The 18,561-nt window shown below is 41.2% G+C and overlaps 1 protein-coding gene across 1 annotated transcript; it reads right to left on the bottom strand.

The window, feature by feature from the left end:
- Positions 1-26: 26 nt before the first annotated feature.
- Positions 27-18,241, bottom strand: LOC139943790 (uncharacterized). The gene is made up of 7 exons (XM_071940600.1): positions 18,076-18,241; positions 15,982-16,781; positions 14,514-14,586; positions 8,576-8,720; positions 4,443-4,739; positions 853-3,697; positions 27-378 (listed from the first exon to the last, which is right to left on the bottom strand). The coding sequence occupies exons 2-7, from the start codon at positions 16,737-16,739 to the stop codon at positions 291-293; spliced, it is 4,206 nt and encodes a 1,401-aa protein (XP_071796701.1). The 5' UTR covers positions 16,740-16,781; positions 18,076-18,241; the 3' UTR covers positions 27-290.
- Positions 18,242-18,561: the final 320 nt, after the last annotated feature.

Consider the following 18,561-nt stretch of genomic DNA (forward strand, 5'->3'; position numbering starts at 1 on the left):
TACCAATGGGTTTTTTTTATTTATAGTTTTTAGCATCCAGGAAATCGGTGGGTACAAAGAGCAAACAAACACATCGACACACCCCAAACTCAAAAAGAAAAACGGATCGAATATTTATAAATCAAACGAATGGCTGCCTTATAATTGAAGGCAGCAGTCCCTTGAAGTTAAGATTTATAGGACTTCTAAAATAAATGTTGACTGATATCATCGAAGAGTTTTTCTTCTGAAAGCCTTTAAAGTTTGTTCTGCGGGTAGACTGATCATCACTCGGAATAGCAAGATGGAGTCTACACCCAGAGTTGAAGAAACGTCTCCTTCGCATTCTTACATTCTCGCTCAACGTCTTCACCTTCGGGCAAACAGGGTCTAGAATACCTGCGTATAAAATAAACATGGTAGTAATCATACGACCGTCTTTGTTTTAGTAATAGGGCTGGTTGCGGGATTGAGTTATATATAGATTGCACAGGATGACGTCATTGACCACCATCTATGATAAAATGTGGACTCGTGCAAGGCTACTATTGACTTAGAGTTGTGCACAGCGCGTACACAAATCAAACACAGAAACCATTTACTTTTAGAAGGGCTACCTCTGGACCCCCCCCCAAAAAAAAAAAAAAAATAAAATAAATAAATAAATAAATAAATAAAAAAAATAAAAATAAAAATAAAAATTAAATAAATAAAAATTCACCAGCCATTATAATCCTGACCACTTTCCCAATGATACCCCTAAATAGTTATGGCAAAAGGTAACCTTTCAGAAAACAATAAATATTTGATGTTCAGCTACGGGACCACGGCTTGGGACCATGATTGTGAGGATCTGAGTGCATCGAATCCTACCTGAAAACTTTCAACGAGTCGACACATCTACAGGCGTTGAGCATGCTGAGAAAGTCCAGCGAAGTCATCTTCACGTAGAGAATGCTCAAGAATCGAAGTCGCTGTGTCTTACGCAGTTTTTGCGTGAGAAGCTTGACCGTCTCTGGCGAGCACATCGATGTAGATGGGGGTATCCCTGATATCCTTAGGTCTACAAGATTAGGTAAGTCAGAAAGTATGGAGGCTGTGCAGCTTATCACGGTGTCTGGTACTGGAGAATGTACGAGGTTCACGTGAGTAAGTCCATGAGCAAGAGCTAGCTTGTCCTTAAGGAGAACCAGGCTTGATGCGTTGACATCATACAGGGAAACCCTAAGCTCTTTCCAGTTGCGTTTCTCGTCGAGGAGTTTACACAGAGAGTGCGTGGCTGCATCATTCATCTGTTTGCTTCTACGCAGATCCAATTTGGTGAGGCAGGGGTACGTCTTTACTTTTTCGAAGAGCTTCACAATCGCATCAGATGACATCTCTGCCTTGTCTAAGATGATGTTTTCAACATCAGCTAATGGTGGAAGCTTTTCAACAAAGTCTTCTCCAACTTGGTTTCCGGACACTTTCAAATACTTCAGCTTTGGTGTTGACTTCAGCGAAGATGCAAAGCTAGCGGTTTGGCATTTGGTCAGGCCATTCAAGCTAAGTGTCAGCTTTATTATTTCACTAAAAGAGCCTTCACTCATCATGTTAAACATTTCAGACCAATAGCAATCTTCTGAGCGCATTCCGTTCAGCACCAACTCCTGCAGGAAACACTTATTGAAGGCAGGAAGAAGGAAGCCCAAGTTGAAGTCATCAACCTGACGTCGTCTTACATCCTGCCAGATAGGAAGCACCGAGAAAAATGTCAAGTCTGGTCGATCTAGCAGATAACTTGGCATCTGTTCTCCACTTGATTGGAGCACCTCACGGATGTTTTGGGCCTTCTTAACGTTTTCTCTCTGAGAGTCGATGTTTTCAGACATGTACCTCTGTATGAGTTCCTCAGATCCATGATAACAGTTCAGGAACTCCCGGAATTCTGTGCTCGACTCTAACCTTACACAAATCAACTCGACACTTCTGACCGATAAGACATTCTCCACTTCACTTGAACAGCTGGCATCGCTTCTTGTTTCATTGGATGACTTCTGGAAACTATGGCAAAACAGGTAACCAAGAGCCTTAGCTACGTAGCTCGATATTTCCACCATACGTATATGGCACTTGTCACCAAAGAGAGAGTTGAAAAGGTGGTTAAACGCACCGTTACAACCAGCTTCAAAGTTAAGTTGAAGACAGAATTCAATCAAACGCTGTGTCTTCTGGCATTCTTTGAAGTGGAGCTTCCCTTTCAGATATTGCTTGATGTTCTTACCTTGCTCGAACTGGAATATATCCGTGACATGAGACATGATGGAGTGTGCAGCGTTCTTGCTAGCTGCACTCGCGAAAACCAAAATGTTGGCCAAGTCCAGAACTCGCTGATGGTTGTCAACTTTCTGTAAGTAGTCAGCAAACAATTGGCAACTGCTCTCATCACCATCACACAGATACGCCAGATGCTTTCCTGCAAATTTTTCTTGAAAACTTTTCAGGACGAATGAAATATTTTTGTCTGGCGAAAGCTTGCGCGATTCCGTAAGTTTGGCCGAGAGCGACTCCGTAAGTTCCTTGTAGCTCCGTGGGCGAAAGCTTGAAACCTCATCTCTGTAGAGGAAACCAACACGAAGTCCTTGCTCGATGATCTGTGTACCGTTGGAACTTGAGAAGTCACTTTCTGAGAAGATTATCTCTTCTTCGGGACCGCCGAGAAAGCCCTCAAGGGCAACCTTCCCGAGCTCAAGGAACAGTTCTTGTATTGTGATGTTCATCTGTTGACCTGGTTTGCTCTTATAATGCGCGAACACACTTTCTACCAATCGGTCGTATAACTTACTGATGGTGTTCAATTCTCCAAAATCCTTTCCATCAGTCCATTTTGTCAGTTGACAGAATGCAGTGAGCATAAGTGGTAGGGAGGCCAGCTCAGTCTTCAGATGATTTTCTTCAAGGTACATCAAGAGCTTATCTCCAAGAGGCTTTTGTGGTCCTCGGAATGTCTTATAAACATATTCGTCAATGTCCTTGGGTGAGAAACCTGTGATCTCTATGTGGCGATAGTTTTCGTACTCATTCTGGAAATCCCCAGCTCGTCCAGGCCGGCTGGTTACCACCACACGGCAAGAAGTGAAACATTCATTCCTCAGCATTTTCACAATATTGCCACAATTCTCATGCTTGAGTCCCTTCCCTCTGAATTCATCGTAGCCATCCAGGAGGATCACCACATCATCGGGGTTGTCTGCGCAAAACCTCTCAATGGCACTAGCAGTGAATCGGGTTTCAGACGGTAGTATGTGGTCTAAGACAGCTTGTCCTAAGTTACTGTGCTGATCAAGTTTCCGCATTGGAAGCACAATGACGACTGGCGTATCGGCTAGAAGTGAGCCTTGCTTCCCCATGCACCAATCAAAAGCATACTTGGTCAATAGGGTTGTTTTCCCGCTGCCCGTACGGCCAAGGAGAAGAATTCGATTAGGTGACACGTTGATAAGACCCAGTTTTTCGTCACGCAATGTGTCAAAGATGGAATTGTATGACTCCAAGGGAATTTTGAGCGGGAGAAATGCGGTGGCAAACTCAATGAGGAGCACAACGTTGGTGAAGACTTGATCTACGTTGACACAGCCTGTTGAAACCCATGGAATCAAAGGGAGCTTGCTCATCTTGTTCTTTACAAATATCTTCATCTTCTCGATGAACTGATCTCTGTTTAGTTGCTCACTCAAGCCTAGAAAATCAAAGTCAAATACATTACAATTATAGATCGTATTGAAAAACGTTCGTTGAAAAAAAAAATCGTCGATTACAAAACCCACACTTATTAAATGATCATGACATGAGTAGACTACTTGAATTTCCCAAAACATAGAGTTTAAAAAAACATGTCCTGTTAAAAATGGGGGTTGTTGGTTAAAGGGGCTATGCCGTCTTGAACAAAGCAGGCCTGTGGCTGTTTAAGAAATTCTGAACTCTCACCCCTGCAGGCGCACGCCCTCCTTCCCTAACACACGCAAATCCACGGAGAGCGCCCGCGAGCGAGCTGTATAATAGGTGAGAACAAGAGTTAATAATTCCATGTACAGCTAATGAAATTTGTTTGGTTATATTATGACGACACAGCCCGTTTAACGTTGGCATGTGGTTAAAGTTGAACACTAGTGGACGCGTCATGGCATGAGCTATAAGAACCCAAACTCTTGAATAAACTTCCAAATCACATCGGGGACACACCATGTTCGAGTCACTTCTGAAAGCCCACTTGTTTCAGGACCATTAATGGCTTAATAATTTCTTCTTTGCCTCAGCGCCTTCGAGCAAACTTTTGATTTAGACGCTTTGTAAATTGATTATGATTGGTTAATAATTGTCTGTTTTACATATGAATAATCTTCTATGTTTTTATCATAATGGAATGGATATTATTCGTTTTCAGACTGCACACTGAAACTGAATTTTTAAAAATTAAAAAGTACCTTCAAACCAGTTGGATTGACGTCCCAATTGAATAAAATCCGTACGGCCTTCCGCCTCGAATGCCTGCCGTAGCTGTTCCTTCCTTTCGTCTTGGTGTGTTTTATTCTGCCATTTCAGGAGCATCTTGTAACACCTCTTGTGCGAATCACGGGGAACATCCTCGAGTAGGTTCTCAATTTGCGCCTCGGTAACACCCAGATTCCTTGCGATTGCTTTCCAACTCGACCCGAGCTCACCGGCCAGCTTCCAAAGTCCTGCCGTCTGTCCAGTGCCTGTTGCCATCATGATGCGGTCACCTTTTCAGAAAAAAAATACAGATTGTTGGTTAAAAACAAAATATTGGGAGATCATAGGAGATGTCCTCGGCTTACATCATGTGTTTGTGTGATTGTGTATGAGGGCTTACGGGAGTGTTCTTGTGGGGTATTTTACCCAAACCAACAATGGACTCCAATAAGGAAATTGTCTGTTCAACCTTGACCCCATAAGAGAATTATTTAATAAAACAACCATAGCAGGACCCCTTACAGGATCGGTTGTGTATGTGGGTGCGTGTAGGTAAACTCAAGACAATGACCTATGACAAAAGATGACATTGTGTACCGGTTGGGCGAAGGTCCCCTGTTGGAGAGTATGCACACAAACCATGAAAAAAACCAATGGGAGTTGTTCCCAAAAGATGGGGTCCCCGATTAGAATGGTTTAACCATAAACCTTATGTGTGTGAGTTTCGTGCCGCGTTTTGGAGGTCGACACGCGGCTGGTCTCCAAGCCAAGTCAATATACTCTAATCGTTTAGACTAAAGCTCACCCAGTGCTGACCAGAACCACTGTCGCAGAGTGGAACCTTGCGCCACTCTACTCAGACCAATATCATACATAAAACCCAGACACAAGAATGGAACACAGTGACACCAGATTAGAAATAATAAAGAAACTACAGTTTAATAGAAGTACCCCACAATAATTTAGCTTTAACAATCTTCCAGTTTTGCACCTTTACATCCTCCACAGCTTAGGGCAATCCGTACAATATGAATTTCATGCATAAGTAAATAAGTTTACATTCAGACTTTAATACAATGAAAGTTTCCCTAAAAAAATAAACAAACAGCAGAAAGGCGACATAGAGTTTGTAGTACGGCTGATTGAGTCTCGAAAATAAGTTCGCTCAGAAGAGTGGACCCCGTCCCCTTGTCACCATCGGTAGCCCCACGTAAGTCTTCCCGCTGAAGGTTGACCACGCCCCAGAGGACCGTTCAGACCAAGTGTGGTTTAGTGTCACGGAAACTCCTGTAAATGTTACATTAGGAAGCCCTTTACTAAAAACAATTCTATTTAAACCCGGTAAAGCTACGCCTTCACAAATTTCACAATGGCCATACCCGAAAGATCAATTAAACAACAACAATATGCTTTTATAACGAAAGTTTATCGATGAATCTTTTAGGCAAACAATAATCAACTCTTTAGGCAAAACAATAGTCAATGGCTGCATGCATTTTAGAACAAGGGACATTTTTAGTGAATAACCCTTGGCTTGATTAAATCCCAGTAAAATTAGTTTAAAGTTACTCACAATGCCTTTGGCTTCGACACCGCTTATCCTTGGGTCCGAGATTCTCGGGAGGATTTGCGTTGCTGATGGGCCTTATAAAACACCCGCCGGACCCCTACCCGTGCTAGACGGTTCGACACGACACAGCCTCAACGCTGGCCTAGCTGTCCGCTGGTTCACACCCAAACAGTACCCTTCTCAGCACCCGCAACGCAAATCTCAACCACAATATAAAATTCCTTTGGTTTTATAGTGCACTCTACGAAACCCATTACAAAAGCATGACGGGACATTCCAACCATAGCGATTCACACAATTATTGCCCCTCCAATGTTATGCCTATAACAATGCACATTAACTATCAGCCATTTAAAGAAGTAATTTTCCCACATACTGTTACAACCACCACCAGCACCCCCACCCCCCCCCCCCACACGACGAATATGCATAGTGCTATATACATTGTTCTTCGAAATAAAGTCACTGTTATTAACTTTATTCTGTATGACATCATTTTATTAAACTCAAAGGGAAAGTACCGTTGGTTTTGGGAAACGGGTTCAAAGAACTTCTCAATACTAATTTAAATGCATGCGTTACAGAATGTGCAACTTCCCAACCATAGAGCTTGCCAATCCTAATTGTATTGCATGGAGAGGCCCCGCACAACTTGGACGAGGTCAAATAAACATTGTTATCATTGAGCTGTGCTACTGTTCCCATGGCCACGATTCGCAAAATGCTTTCGTTTAAAAGCAGGAGTACTGTATAACCATGGGGCCATGGTATAACCATAGAGAAAGGACAATTCTCTATGGTATAACCATGGAGTCTACCTCCATGGTATAACCACCTCATTCATGTTAAGGGAACACGTTGTATTGAATCGGTCGAGTTGGTCTTTGAAAAGCGTTTGTAACCATTTGTTATAAAGTGCATATGATTAGAAAGATAATTTAAAAGTAGAGTAAAATAATCCACACAAGTATCACTCGAAATTGTGTGGTTTTCCTTTTACCTCGTCGACACGGGTCGGCCATTTATGGGAGTCCAATTTTTGAGGCAAATATGTTACAAACGCTTTTCAAAGACCAACTCGACCGATCCAATGCAACGTGTTCCTTTAATACATCACCCATGATCGCAAACAAGCCTATGCTTATACCGGACATGGTAACCATACTCAATATAAAACCTGCCTTTTTAAACTTTACAACAATCTTACAATAAGCCATAATTGGTGCATGTACAAATACTATGGCACAGGTTTGGGTTAATTTGGTCTGAATACACCCAAACCAAACAGTGCACTTATAGTGTCCATCATATCTCAAAAAGGCTCATTGCTTTTATTCCTCCATACAAGAAAAAAATATTGCCACTTTTCGATTGTTTTCTTTTCTTTAAATGTGTGCAAAACATTTTGTGTGAAAACGGCTATAATGATTATAATGACGTAGATTGCACCGGGGGCACACATCTAAAATTATTTACAAATATTGTTCTGAACCCTAAAGTTGACCCCGACCCAACGCTCAACGATCGGTGGTTTGTTGTGTACGGAGCAATGCAGGCTACCTTATGAACTCATGATGGTGTGACCCGAGAAATATCATTGATTTCTTGTCATGGGTTAAAGGCAAAGTTCACCTTTGGCCGTTGGGGAACCATACTATAATCCTATATAAATTCAGATGCATACAATAAAACTGAAATGTGTACCTTATTTTTATACATTACGTCGAAGTGAATTGTTTATCAAAATTATTTATAATCGAAAGCTGCTGTAGATCTAACCAAACGTTTTGATTGCAATTAATTTTAAGAGTGATACTAAACAAATGTGAACCCCCCCCCCCTTTAAAGAGGGCACATACCATGGAAACATTGGTTCAAAGTGTTGGTGACCTGTGCCCCATGGTGTCGCAAAGGTTAATACAATATCAACAGCATTGTGTCCAAAGTTCGCCCAAGATATAATAGAGTTAAATATCTAGGTACAGATAAAATATACAGGCCATTATTTGGCTGTTCGGTTTAATTGACTCGTCACTGCCTTTTCACCATTTCACTAACCAAATAGATTAACATTGACAACAAAACATTAAGTCAATCGCACACTTTTTGGGATAACATGTCCCACTGAATAATTTTCACTTTGGAAATTAGCCCCCCCCCCCCCCCAGTATTGTAGTGATTCAGGCCTGGAATATTATGTAAGTCACGAATGCTAAGCTGATGACCTCTGTTGCTCCTAGTCTTTGCCTTGGTGCCCCCTTTAAAAGTTCCCAATGTAAGAATAAATTCAGAAATGGAAGTGGCCTTGCCCTCTCGAAGATGAAATCCAAGGCCTGTAATCGACGCTCTCTACATTGCAAACTAGAATGCTTAGACCTGTATGTTCGATACTGCATGCATGCAGTATCGAAGTGAATGGAAAATCCGGGGACGTCTTAATATCATAATTTATACGAAAATGAAGGGTTTGTCATGAACATTTCTACCTCCGTGAAATAACACAGTGGATTTTTAAAACTCATTATACATGTGTTACCATTACCCCTGTGCACTCACCATTAATGACGAATAAGCCAATTACGGTCCATGCGGCTTTCTTGACTAAGGGTCCACAGTTAAGCAAGAAGTCTCTACAGTCGTTGATCTCTGTGGTTCTTCCAATGAAAAAACTCCGACTGTCTTGATGCAAGCATGCCAATCGCTAGTATTAGAAACAATTGGGAAATGTCATAAAAAACACCCGCTATCAAAATAAATCCATGACTCACCGCACCACCGCAATGTCAGCTCAAAGACGGATAATTTTGTCCCGTTGTTGTGCGAATCGCGTAGAGATTTCGTCTGATAGCGTCCTCTTAGAGTTAGCGCCCGCCGTATGGGGGCACCGGCAGCGCGGGGAAAACCGGTTTCGCAGTAGCCTGAAAATCTGCCGAAAGTGCAACTGTCAAACGTCACCTCGGACCAGTCAAAACGCTGATATAGAAAGCTTACGTCACTGCACGAAAATGAAAGATCATTTTGTCATGAAACTCATATGACATCGAAATCACTGGTTCTGTAAAACTACTTCGGAAAAAGGACAGGGGACCAGTCTAAATCTCTGGGGACGGACAGATACAGCGGCCCTCTGCTACAAACAATAGTATACAAATATTGAGTGGCTCAGAGTGGAATTTACGGTGGCTGATCTCCGCCAACAAATAAACACCGTTTCAGTAGGGCGTTATAACGCCCTATACAGCGTTATAACGCCCTAAATTAGGGCGTTATAACGCCCTATTTTACGGCGTTATAACGCCCTATTTTACGGCGTTATAACGCCCTATTTCTCAATTAGGGCGTTATAACGCCCTAATTTTACGGCGTTATAACGCCCTACTAGTGATCATTCGTTTTGCACGTTCAAAGCACCGTTGCACGTCCAGATCTTGCCAATGCCCAATCACAAGCTGGATACTGAAGGCTCCACCCTACTCGGACCGTTGTCTTTGTTAAACGCTATACATATTCATGTATACGTTATTCAATAGAGGCAGGAGAGCTGATGGAGGCATGTGTAAGCCCCAGGAAAATTCTCTTATTGTCTGCTCCTTGTAAAGCATGCAGGTAGCGGACAATCACTCACAAGACAGTGTAGTGTTAGCATTCATTATTAAGGAAAGATTTACTAAGAATTGCTGTTGTCAACTAGTGCCCAGCCAAATTTAACCAAAGGAAAAAGCGAAAAGGGGAACATTTTGTAATTATTTTTAAGTACCCTCCTAAACTATTTTGCAAAAAAATGTATGTTAAGAAGGGGCTGGGTGAAGTATGTTGGGTGTCACTGTGGCCGAATAACATAAGGATTTATTTTTAACTGTTAAAGCTGATACTCCAGCGTCCTTACTTACTGTTATTATGTGCAAACACAAAAACACCATATTCATATCACTCAGATGTTGGATTGAATCTCCAAAATCCAGTAGTGATCATTCAAAGTAGGGTTTAAAAAGAGAAGAAAAAAGGAATATAATTTTGTAAGTGACCAACTAATCTTATTTGAATGTGAACAGCAGTCCTGAACATCATTACAGATGAACGTTATCTTATTTGAATGTGAACAGCAGTCCTGAATATCATTACAGATGAACGTAATCTTATTTGAATGTGAACAGCAGTCCTGAATATCATTACAGATGAACGTAATCTTATTTGAATGTGAACAGCAGTCCTGAATATCATTACAGACGAACGTAATCTTATTTGAATGTGAACAGCAGTCCTGAATATCATTACAGATGAACGTTATCTTATTTGAATGTGAACAGCAGTCCTGAATATCATTACAGATGAACGTTATCTTATTTGAATGTGAACAGCAGTCCTGAATATCATTACAGATGAACGTAATCTTATTTGAATGTGAACAGCAGTCCTGAATATCATTACAGATGAACGTAATCTTATTTGAATGTGAACAGCAGTCCTGAATATCATTACAGATGAACGTAATCTTATTTGAATGTGAACAGCAGTCCTGAATATCATTACAGACGAACGTAATCTTATTTGAATGTGAACAGCAGACCTTCTCTTTACAAGTTGAGCACACCTACATTGTTAGGATCCAACTGCCCAACCAAAGGGACTTGCACATGTTGGATTGAGCTCACAAGTAGTGGTATTATACTGTATAGGCTATTGTTGCATGTTTTTTACACACCCTGCTTGCTTAGCAATGAATGCTAAAATCACCTTGTGAGTGAATGTCCGCTACCTGCATGCTTTACAAGGAGCAGACAATAAGAAAATTTTCCTGGGGCTTACACACATGCCTCCAGCTCTCCTGCTCTATTGAATAACATGAATATGTATAGCGTTTAACAAAGACAACGGTCCGAGTAGGGTGGAGCCTTCAGTATCGAGCTTGTGATTGGGCATTGGCAAGATCTGGACGTGCGACGGTGCTTTGAACGTGTAAAACGAATGATCACTATTAGGGCGTTATAACGCCGTAATTTAGGGCGTTATTACGCCCTAATAGCGCGTTATAACGCCCTAAAATACGGCCGTAATTTAGGGCGTTACGGCGTTATAACGCCCTAATTGAGAAATAGGGCGTTATAACACCGTAATTTAGGGCGTTATAACGCCGTTTAGGGCGTTATAACGCCCTACTGAAAAGGTGTTTATTTGTTGGCGGAGATCAGCCACCGTAGAAATGGGAGGAATATTATCGCAAGGTAAAATCTGGACTGTTCCATTTCACGAGAGGATAGTAACAGTGAATGTCACGTGAAGTAAGTTCCACCAATCAAATGACAAGGATTTGTATGTCAGTTATATAATAATGTATTACTCACCATAGAACAAGGACCGTGCAGGTTGGGAGCAGAGTCGTAGTTTTTAAATGCTTATGTGTTTAGAGTCAACTAGTTCACAAAAACAAATCTTGAATCTTATTATTTCCAATTGCTCAGTTTGATTACTTATGAAAATGCAGAGGTCAATTAATTAATTATAACTCCTCAAATGACGCCGTTTGGCAGGAGATTCAACTGGGATGGACAAACGTATCAAGCACGCTCATTGGTCTATCAAGAAAAGGCTAATTCCCATCTTGCATCACACCCACGTACCACACCGTAGAAAAAGCGCTGCACGCATGACGTACTTCCTGAGCAAGAATCTGCACACTGGTTAGCCAGTCCCAGCGGTCCTTGATAGACCTGACCGCTGGGGTGGAGCGAAGCCCCGCCCCACCCGCGAAGTGTCTACAAACTAATAATATTTAAAAATGTATATTGCGCCCCTCACATACAAAATGATAAAAGGCACAGAACACATGTTAAAAAGCACAGAATGGAAGAAAAAGACACAGACAAAACACTGGTCACTAGGCCAGTGCCCTAACAGTAGTGTGGGGATTCGTCTGATAAAGCGCCCTCTTGTGAATCAACCGCCTTCAGCTAATAATTATAATCTGCAAAAAATGAGGGACAGCATCTCTCAAGAGAAACATAATTCCCCAATGACATCGGACGTACTTTATTGTCTATGAACTGTTCAAACTCATGGGAAGGTCTGCTTATATCCTTGCCGGGAGGAAGGGAGGGGAGAGGCCCCGCCCACTCCATATAGCATAACTCTTGGCTTATATCTTATAAGATGACCATTGCCAATCCATGCATGTTAAACTTGCATGCAGGTATAAAGAATACTTACTATTTATGTTTTTACACATACACTGTTGTATCTTAAAGGCAGTGGACACTATTGGTAATTGTCAAAGACTAGCCCTCACCCATGGTGTATCTCAACATATGCAAAAAATAACTAAGCTGTGAAAATTTTAGCTCAATCGGTCATCGAAGTTGCGAGATAATATAATGAAAGAAAAAAACATTGTGTGCGCTTAGATGGTTGATTTCGAGACCACAAGTTCTAAATCCGAGGTCTCGAAATCAAACTCGTGGAAAATTACTCCTTTCTCAAAATCAATGGCACTTCAGAGGGAGCCGTTTCTCACAATGTTGTATACCATCAACCTCTCCCCATTACTGGTCACCAAGAAAGGTTTTATGCTAATAATTATTTTGAGTAATTACCAATAGTGTCCACTGCCTTTAAAAGGGATACATTCAGTACATTCCTGAACCTTATAAAATAAAACAAAATCCACAGGCATGATAACATGAACGAGATTCGAACCCACAACATTTGACCATTCTAGAGAACACATCTTTACCATATCTTGCCGATAGCTCCCAAAGGCAATTCAAATCTTTTCATTGTAGCAGCAGTGGGAACCACAGGGTTTTTCAATGTTCCGGGCATTACGCTTTAGGGCAACACCACTGTTGTATTTTCCTAATCCTAACCCTAAACCCTAACGTAAAAAATTACATTTTTTTTTTAACATAGGGGTGTGTAGCCCAGTCAACCAACGATTTAGTATATATTATAATACTTTTCTCCTGTAATACACAGGGAAGACAAATTTCATGTTTTTTTATCAAGACGATAAATATTTTTAATACTAATTTTTAGTCTATACTATTTCTGATTAGTGTTAGGTTTTTAAACATGGTACAAAAACGCAATGAATACACTCCAACTATTTTCTCAAAGACAATAATACATTGAACGGTTTCCCTTCTATAAGTTTGTGTCAAGGAATACCTTAGGTCTCATTTCATGCAGAAAAACACTTGTACTAAACATTGTTCAATGACCAACAAGGAAGAAAACAAACAAAGCACAAAGGTCCATGCCATATTTCAGAGATATTAGTACAGTAATTAATACCATAAAATGCATATCAAAAGCACCAACATGTTTTCACAATTAGTTCTGCTTTTCTAATATATATACATATATATAATTTTTTTCCCCCACATAATTATAAAAAATATGTGCTTTGAGCACTCTACTGTAGATGTGTGCACACGTTATGGTTCGTAAATATCATAATTATTTTATAATATGACAATTAATAATTCTTTAAAGAAAAGTTTGAAGAAATATTCTCTTTACCACATGTCTAGGATAATAAAATAAATATAAAACGAAAACAATGTTCCATGGCGCTAACAGAGTACAATTTAAAAAGAAGAGTTATCAACAAAGGTATACAAAATAAGTTTAAAATCAGCAACAAATACAGGCGAAATATTACAAACAATTAAAGAAATATGCAAGATAAAAAAAAAAAAATCAATAGTATCTGAGAACAGAAGTATGTTTTTACTTTTCAGTGTTTACCTTTTATAACAAAAAGGGATCACACTTTGATGAAATAATTTTGCAGAATACTTACTGCCATTATAAATGTACATAATATCAGGAGACAACTACTTTTTTTCGGGGCTATTACCAAAGTTCATGTATGATCCTACCTAAAATATAGCCTTTTGAATTGGAATTGTTTCTTTGTGACTTTCTGATCCAATTATTAAAATTACTTGACAATGGCCTTGTGCTCAAGTGTTTATTTCAAGCCATGAAACCAGTGGTCAACCTAATTCAACCTAGAAAGCCCTTTCATTGGTCGCTTAGGCGTCGGTTTCCTCTTTAAACTGCGTAATGCGTTGATCTAACGCCCTTGCGACCATCATATTTATATTCCTGGGTGGAGTGGAGCAATGATGCTCTTAGGATACAGATGTTGCCACTGACCATGTCAGGATTCAAGCCCACATAATTTACATTACAGAGCTGGAGTTTGTAGAATAGACTACTCAGAACGACAACCCATCCCCCCTCCCCCAAGCAGTAGACAGTATCAAACCATAGACCGATCCAGTAGGCTCCGCCCACGACGCACGTGTGAGCAAGAACACGTGGGGCTCTCCAATGCCATTCTGCACAACTCTGCTGCACGCGTACCAAGATACGCGCATGCATGTCGGACCTTAGTGTGGGACCTTCATTGCGTTGTGATTGGTTAATACGCAATGGGGCGGAGCTTAATGGATCGGTCTATTAAAGGTGACCCTTTTCATTCTGTTATTACCTGTTGCTTAACAGCATCCTCATAGGATGGGGGTGGGGCTTCCTGACTTTCCGGTTGCGGGGGATATGGTGCTCTGTGGAAATAAAGAGAGCCAATGAGCAAGGAATGCGATAAAACAAATGAAATACAACTACATGAATAAAACACATTATCAAACACAGTGTATGGAAACTCTCAAGAGGCAATAGTATAGACCTTTGTTATGCTGCCTCCATCTTGGTCATGTTCTTCATATCAAATAACAATAAAGAATGCTAATAATAATTTTTCTAATAGGCACCAGACTATTTTGTTATTCCAGCCTCGGTTTGGTTAAATTGATATCAATGGGAGAAATTCAAACTGACTGCACCATGATAAAGGTCCATACAAATATTGACTGCTTCATGTACTACGGTTAAAACTACCACTCATGAGGTGATCCCCAGAGTGTTCTATTTTCCTAAGGCACAGCAGGTCCAAGGAAAAAATGAACACAACGATTTTTGAAGTGTATCATTAGCCATTTTTTTCATTATCCATCAATAATTTGAATTGCTCTTTTGGCAATAGAAGATTCAACACAGAAAAACCTTTGATAATGCAGAATATATCAAACTGATTAAAGCCATTGAGCACTGTCGGTAAACAGAATGGTCGAAGGCCCACACTTCGTGTATCACAACTTGTATAAAATAAAAAACCTGTGAAAATTTAGGCTCAATCGGTAATGGGAGTCGGGAGAAAATAACGGGAAAACCCACCCTTGTTTCCCCACGTTTCGCCGTGTCATGACATGTGTTTAAATAAATCTGTAATTCTCGCTATCGAGATTTATATTGTTTTAATGTTTTCTCAAAAAGTAAAGCATTTTTAATGGAATACGATTTCAAGAGAAGTCTTTCATCATTACCTTCTGTAAACCCTGTAAATTAGTTGTTAATCTGTGAACTTGTTTGTTTTTCTGTACCGAAAGTGTATAATGGTTTAACAAGTTAAAAAATATTGTTTAAAGGGTCTATGTAACTTTTGTAGGACAAAAAACACAATGTCCACAGATTTACACTAAACTTACACAGTTTGAAGATAATGATAGTAGAAGCTTCCCTGACAATACTACGTGCTGAGGTGCTGTAGTTTTGGGGAAATGAGTAAAACATTGTCATGAAAATAATTTTCAGCTCATGAGACGAAAATTATTTTAATCATTTACAAACGTATTTTCATGACATTGTTTTACTCATTTCTCAAAACTTACAGCCCTCAGTAAGTAAGATTTGAAGGGAAGCTTTCCACTATCATTATCTTGAAACCCTGTATAGTAAGTTTAATGTAAATCTATGGAGATTTTGAAAAAGTACCCAAATCCTTTAACAGTGAACCGTACACAGAAAACTTGAGCTGGTTGAGTAAAATTGATGGGTTCATGGTTCAAGACAGTGCCTTCCTCTAAAAAAATCTGTCCTAATAGATAGGAAAGAAACCTTACTGAGTTGGGTAGGGAGCTCCAGCTTGCAGATACTGTACTGGGGGAACTTGCGGATACTGTGCAGGAGGAAATTGCGGATACTGTGCAGGAGGAACTTGAGGATACTGTGCAGGAGGAACTTGCGGAAATTGTACTGGAGGAACTTGCGGATACTCTTGGGGTTGTGCTTGGTAAGCTTGTGGTTGTCCTTGATGAACAGGCGGGCCCTGGTAGCTATTTACCGCCCCGGGGCCATAAACGCCAGTTGCCCCCACCGCTGGCGGATGGACGATAGCCGGCTGTGTCTCTGACGGGTTATATCCAAGAGTTGTGGTCCCAGTTGTTGGTTGGGTCACAATTGCCATGTTCGTCTGTTGTTTCCGACCCCGTATGCAAAAGATGACACAGAAAATGGCCATGAGTAATCCCAAACTGAGGATGATGCTACCTTTTAAAGTATCCCCAGTGACCATCAAGATCCCCCCAATAAATATAAAACCGCCGCCGAACATTCCCATGCACATCGACAAAAAAATGGATAGCCGCCCAGCACGCGAGAACTGGATCCCAACACTGGGTAAACCACCACCTTGGGCTGCATTGTGGTGATGGGTTGCATGGTGGTGATGGGTTGCATGGTGGTGGTGGGCTGCATGGTGATGATGAGCTCCATGGTGGTGACGAGCTGCATGGTGGTGAGCTGCATGGTGGCGATGATGATGACCGTGGCGAGCCATCCGTGTGCAATTTCTTGGTCGGATGAATAAAGTTGGGTACATCAAACGTTTACCAACACTCAATAAGAAGAAGGCCTGAAGTAGCTTTGAAAAAAAAAGAGAGGACAAATTGTTAGAATAGACCTTTACGCACATGAAATCATATCAGTAGGGCGCCTTCCTAGCTAGAGGCAAAAAAACGGCTGTTCAGTGGCCAAACCTGTGTGCCATGCGTACAAATCTGTGCGTTTTGATTGTTTTGTCATCGTTTTACCTCTAAGATGGCGGCTGGATGACGTCAATGTACTTCTAGTATACAAATATTGACTGCTTCGAGTGCTATGGTTAAAACTATGACTCCCGAGGTGATCCCCGTAGCGTTCTATTTTCCCGAGGCGAAGCCGAGGGAAAATAAAACGCTCCGGGGATCACCGAGGGAGTCATAGTTTTTAACCATTGCACGAGTAAAAGCAGTCAATATTTGTTTTATAACACCCCAAACATTTCTAAATACTGTACTATTATTATTAAGTTACAGACCTGAATGCTACAATCCACTGACGACGCGAATACAGATTGCAAACACTTTTACTTACTGTGTTGCATGTAGAGTCGTGCAATCCGAAATGGTTACAGACTATTAATTTGTCATACTCGCACACGCAACGGACGTCTGGGTACTGCACGCCGTGTGCTAGTCTGTCGGACTAGCGCACGGCGCCATGTGCTAGTCTTCGGACTAGCGCATGGCAAACCGACGGCCGTCGTCTAGCAAAACTAAGACATGTCATGTGACGCGCTCTAAACCAATGAGCAGGCAGAATACTTGCAAGGGGTGTTATAAAAACTATTACACCACTATATAAGGGTCATGGGGAGCCTTATAGTTTCCAGAAATAGGGGAGCCTTATAGTTTCTAGAAGTAATGTCAATGCATATATAATAAACCTCGCCTTGGGCTCCGGCTCCGTGCGCTGGTGTTTGAGTAGCCCACCTTGTTGAGCTGTTAATGGCTCCACTTTTAACATCGGTTTTATCACTGTCGCCATTACATTGTAATAGCGACATTGTCATGGCGACAGTGATGAGACCGATGTAATGGCGACAGTGGTGATGAGACCGATGTTAAAAGCTGAGCCATTAACAGCTCAACAAGGTGGGCTAGTGTTTGATTTTGAGTTGACTCCATTTCCACTGTGTACGCACAAGCCCAAGTTGGAGGCTGAAGCCAAGACCGGAGTTTGAGACTAATAAAAAGGCCCCTGATTGGGCGCATAAAAAGCTGCATTCTATTGCAATTCAGTTGTTAAAAAGGCGTGTGAGGCCGTGAGGGAGCTCTTTCTCGCTCTGTTCGGCGTTGAAACTGACCCAACAAAAATACAAAAAAAATGAATCTTACCACACCACAACACACCACCACAGTCTCTACTTCTCGTGAACAAAAAACGGAGGCAGTGAATCTCACAAATAGATGTGTGACTTAAACTCGGTGACCTCAATGAATGGGTCTTGTCATGTCTAAGTAACTCGGTACTTCCATAAAATGTAAACACGGGTGTTAATAAACCGACCGCTCCTCGTTTTATCTTCAATAGCGCCCTCTGTTGCCAGGACCCCCCATAAAGTAACTGTCTGTGTTCACTCTCGGCCCCAACCCAGTGGACAGTCTAAAGCAAGGCGCTGACGAGCTAACTTTCTGTGGTGGAAATTTTTCGACCATTAATGACGTCATGATCCCCCCCCCCCAAAAAAAAAAAACAAACAAACAAACAAAACCCTTAACTCGGGTAGCCAAAGTCGCCTGACCACATCCTGGAGCTGTGAGAAACTTTGTAAAATTGCCAACTATAAAACAAGCCGTACAGAGCAGTGCGCCCTCACCGTA

This window comes from Asterias amurensis, chromosome 11 (assembly GCF_032118995.1).
Source record: "Asterias amurensis chromosome 11, ASM3211899v1".
Lineage (NCBI taxonomy): Eukaryota > Metazoa > Echinodermata > Asteroidea > Forcipulatida > Asteriidae > Asterias > Asterias amurensis.

Excerpts from the sequence above, each read along its gene's own strand:
- LOC139943790 (XM_071940600.1), bottom strand. The coding sequence starts at position 16,739 with ATGTACCCAACTTTATTCATCCGACCAAGAAATTGCACACGGATGGCT. Across the intron at positions 8,721-14,513 it reads AGGATGCTGTTAAGCAACAG|CGATTGGCATGCTTGCATCA; the intron begins GTAATAACAGAA and ends TTCTAATACTAG. Across the intron at positions 4,740-8,575 it reads TGGCTTATTCGTCATTAATG|GTGACCGCATCATGATGGCA; the intron begins GTGAGTGCACAG and ends TTTTCTGAAAAG.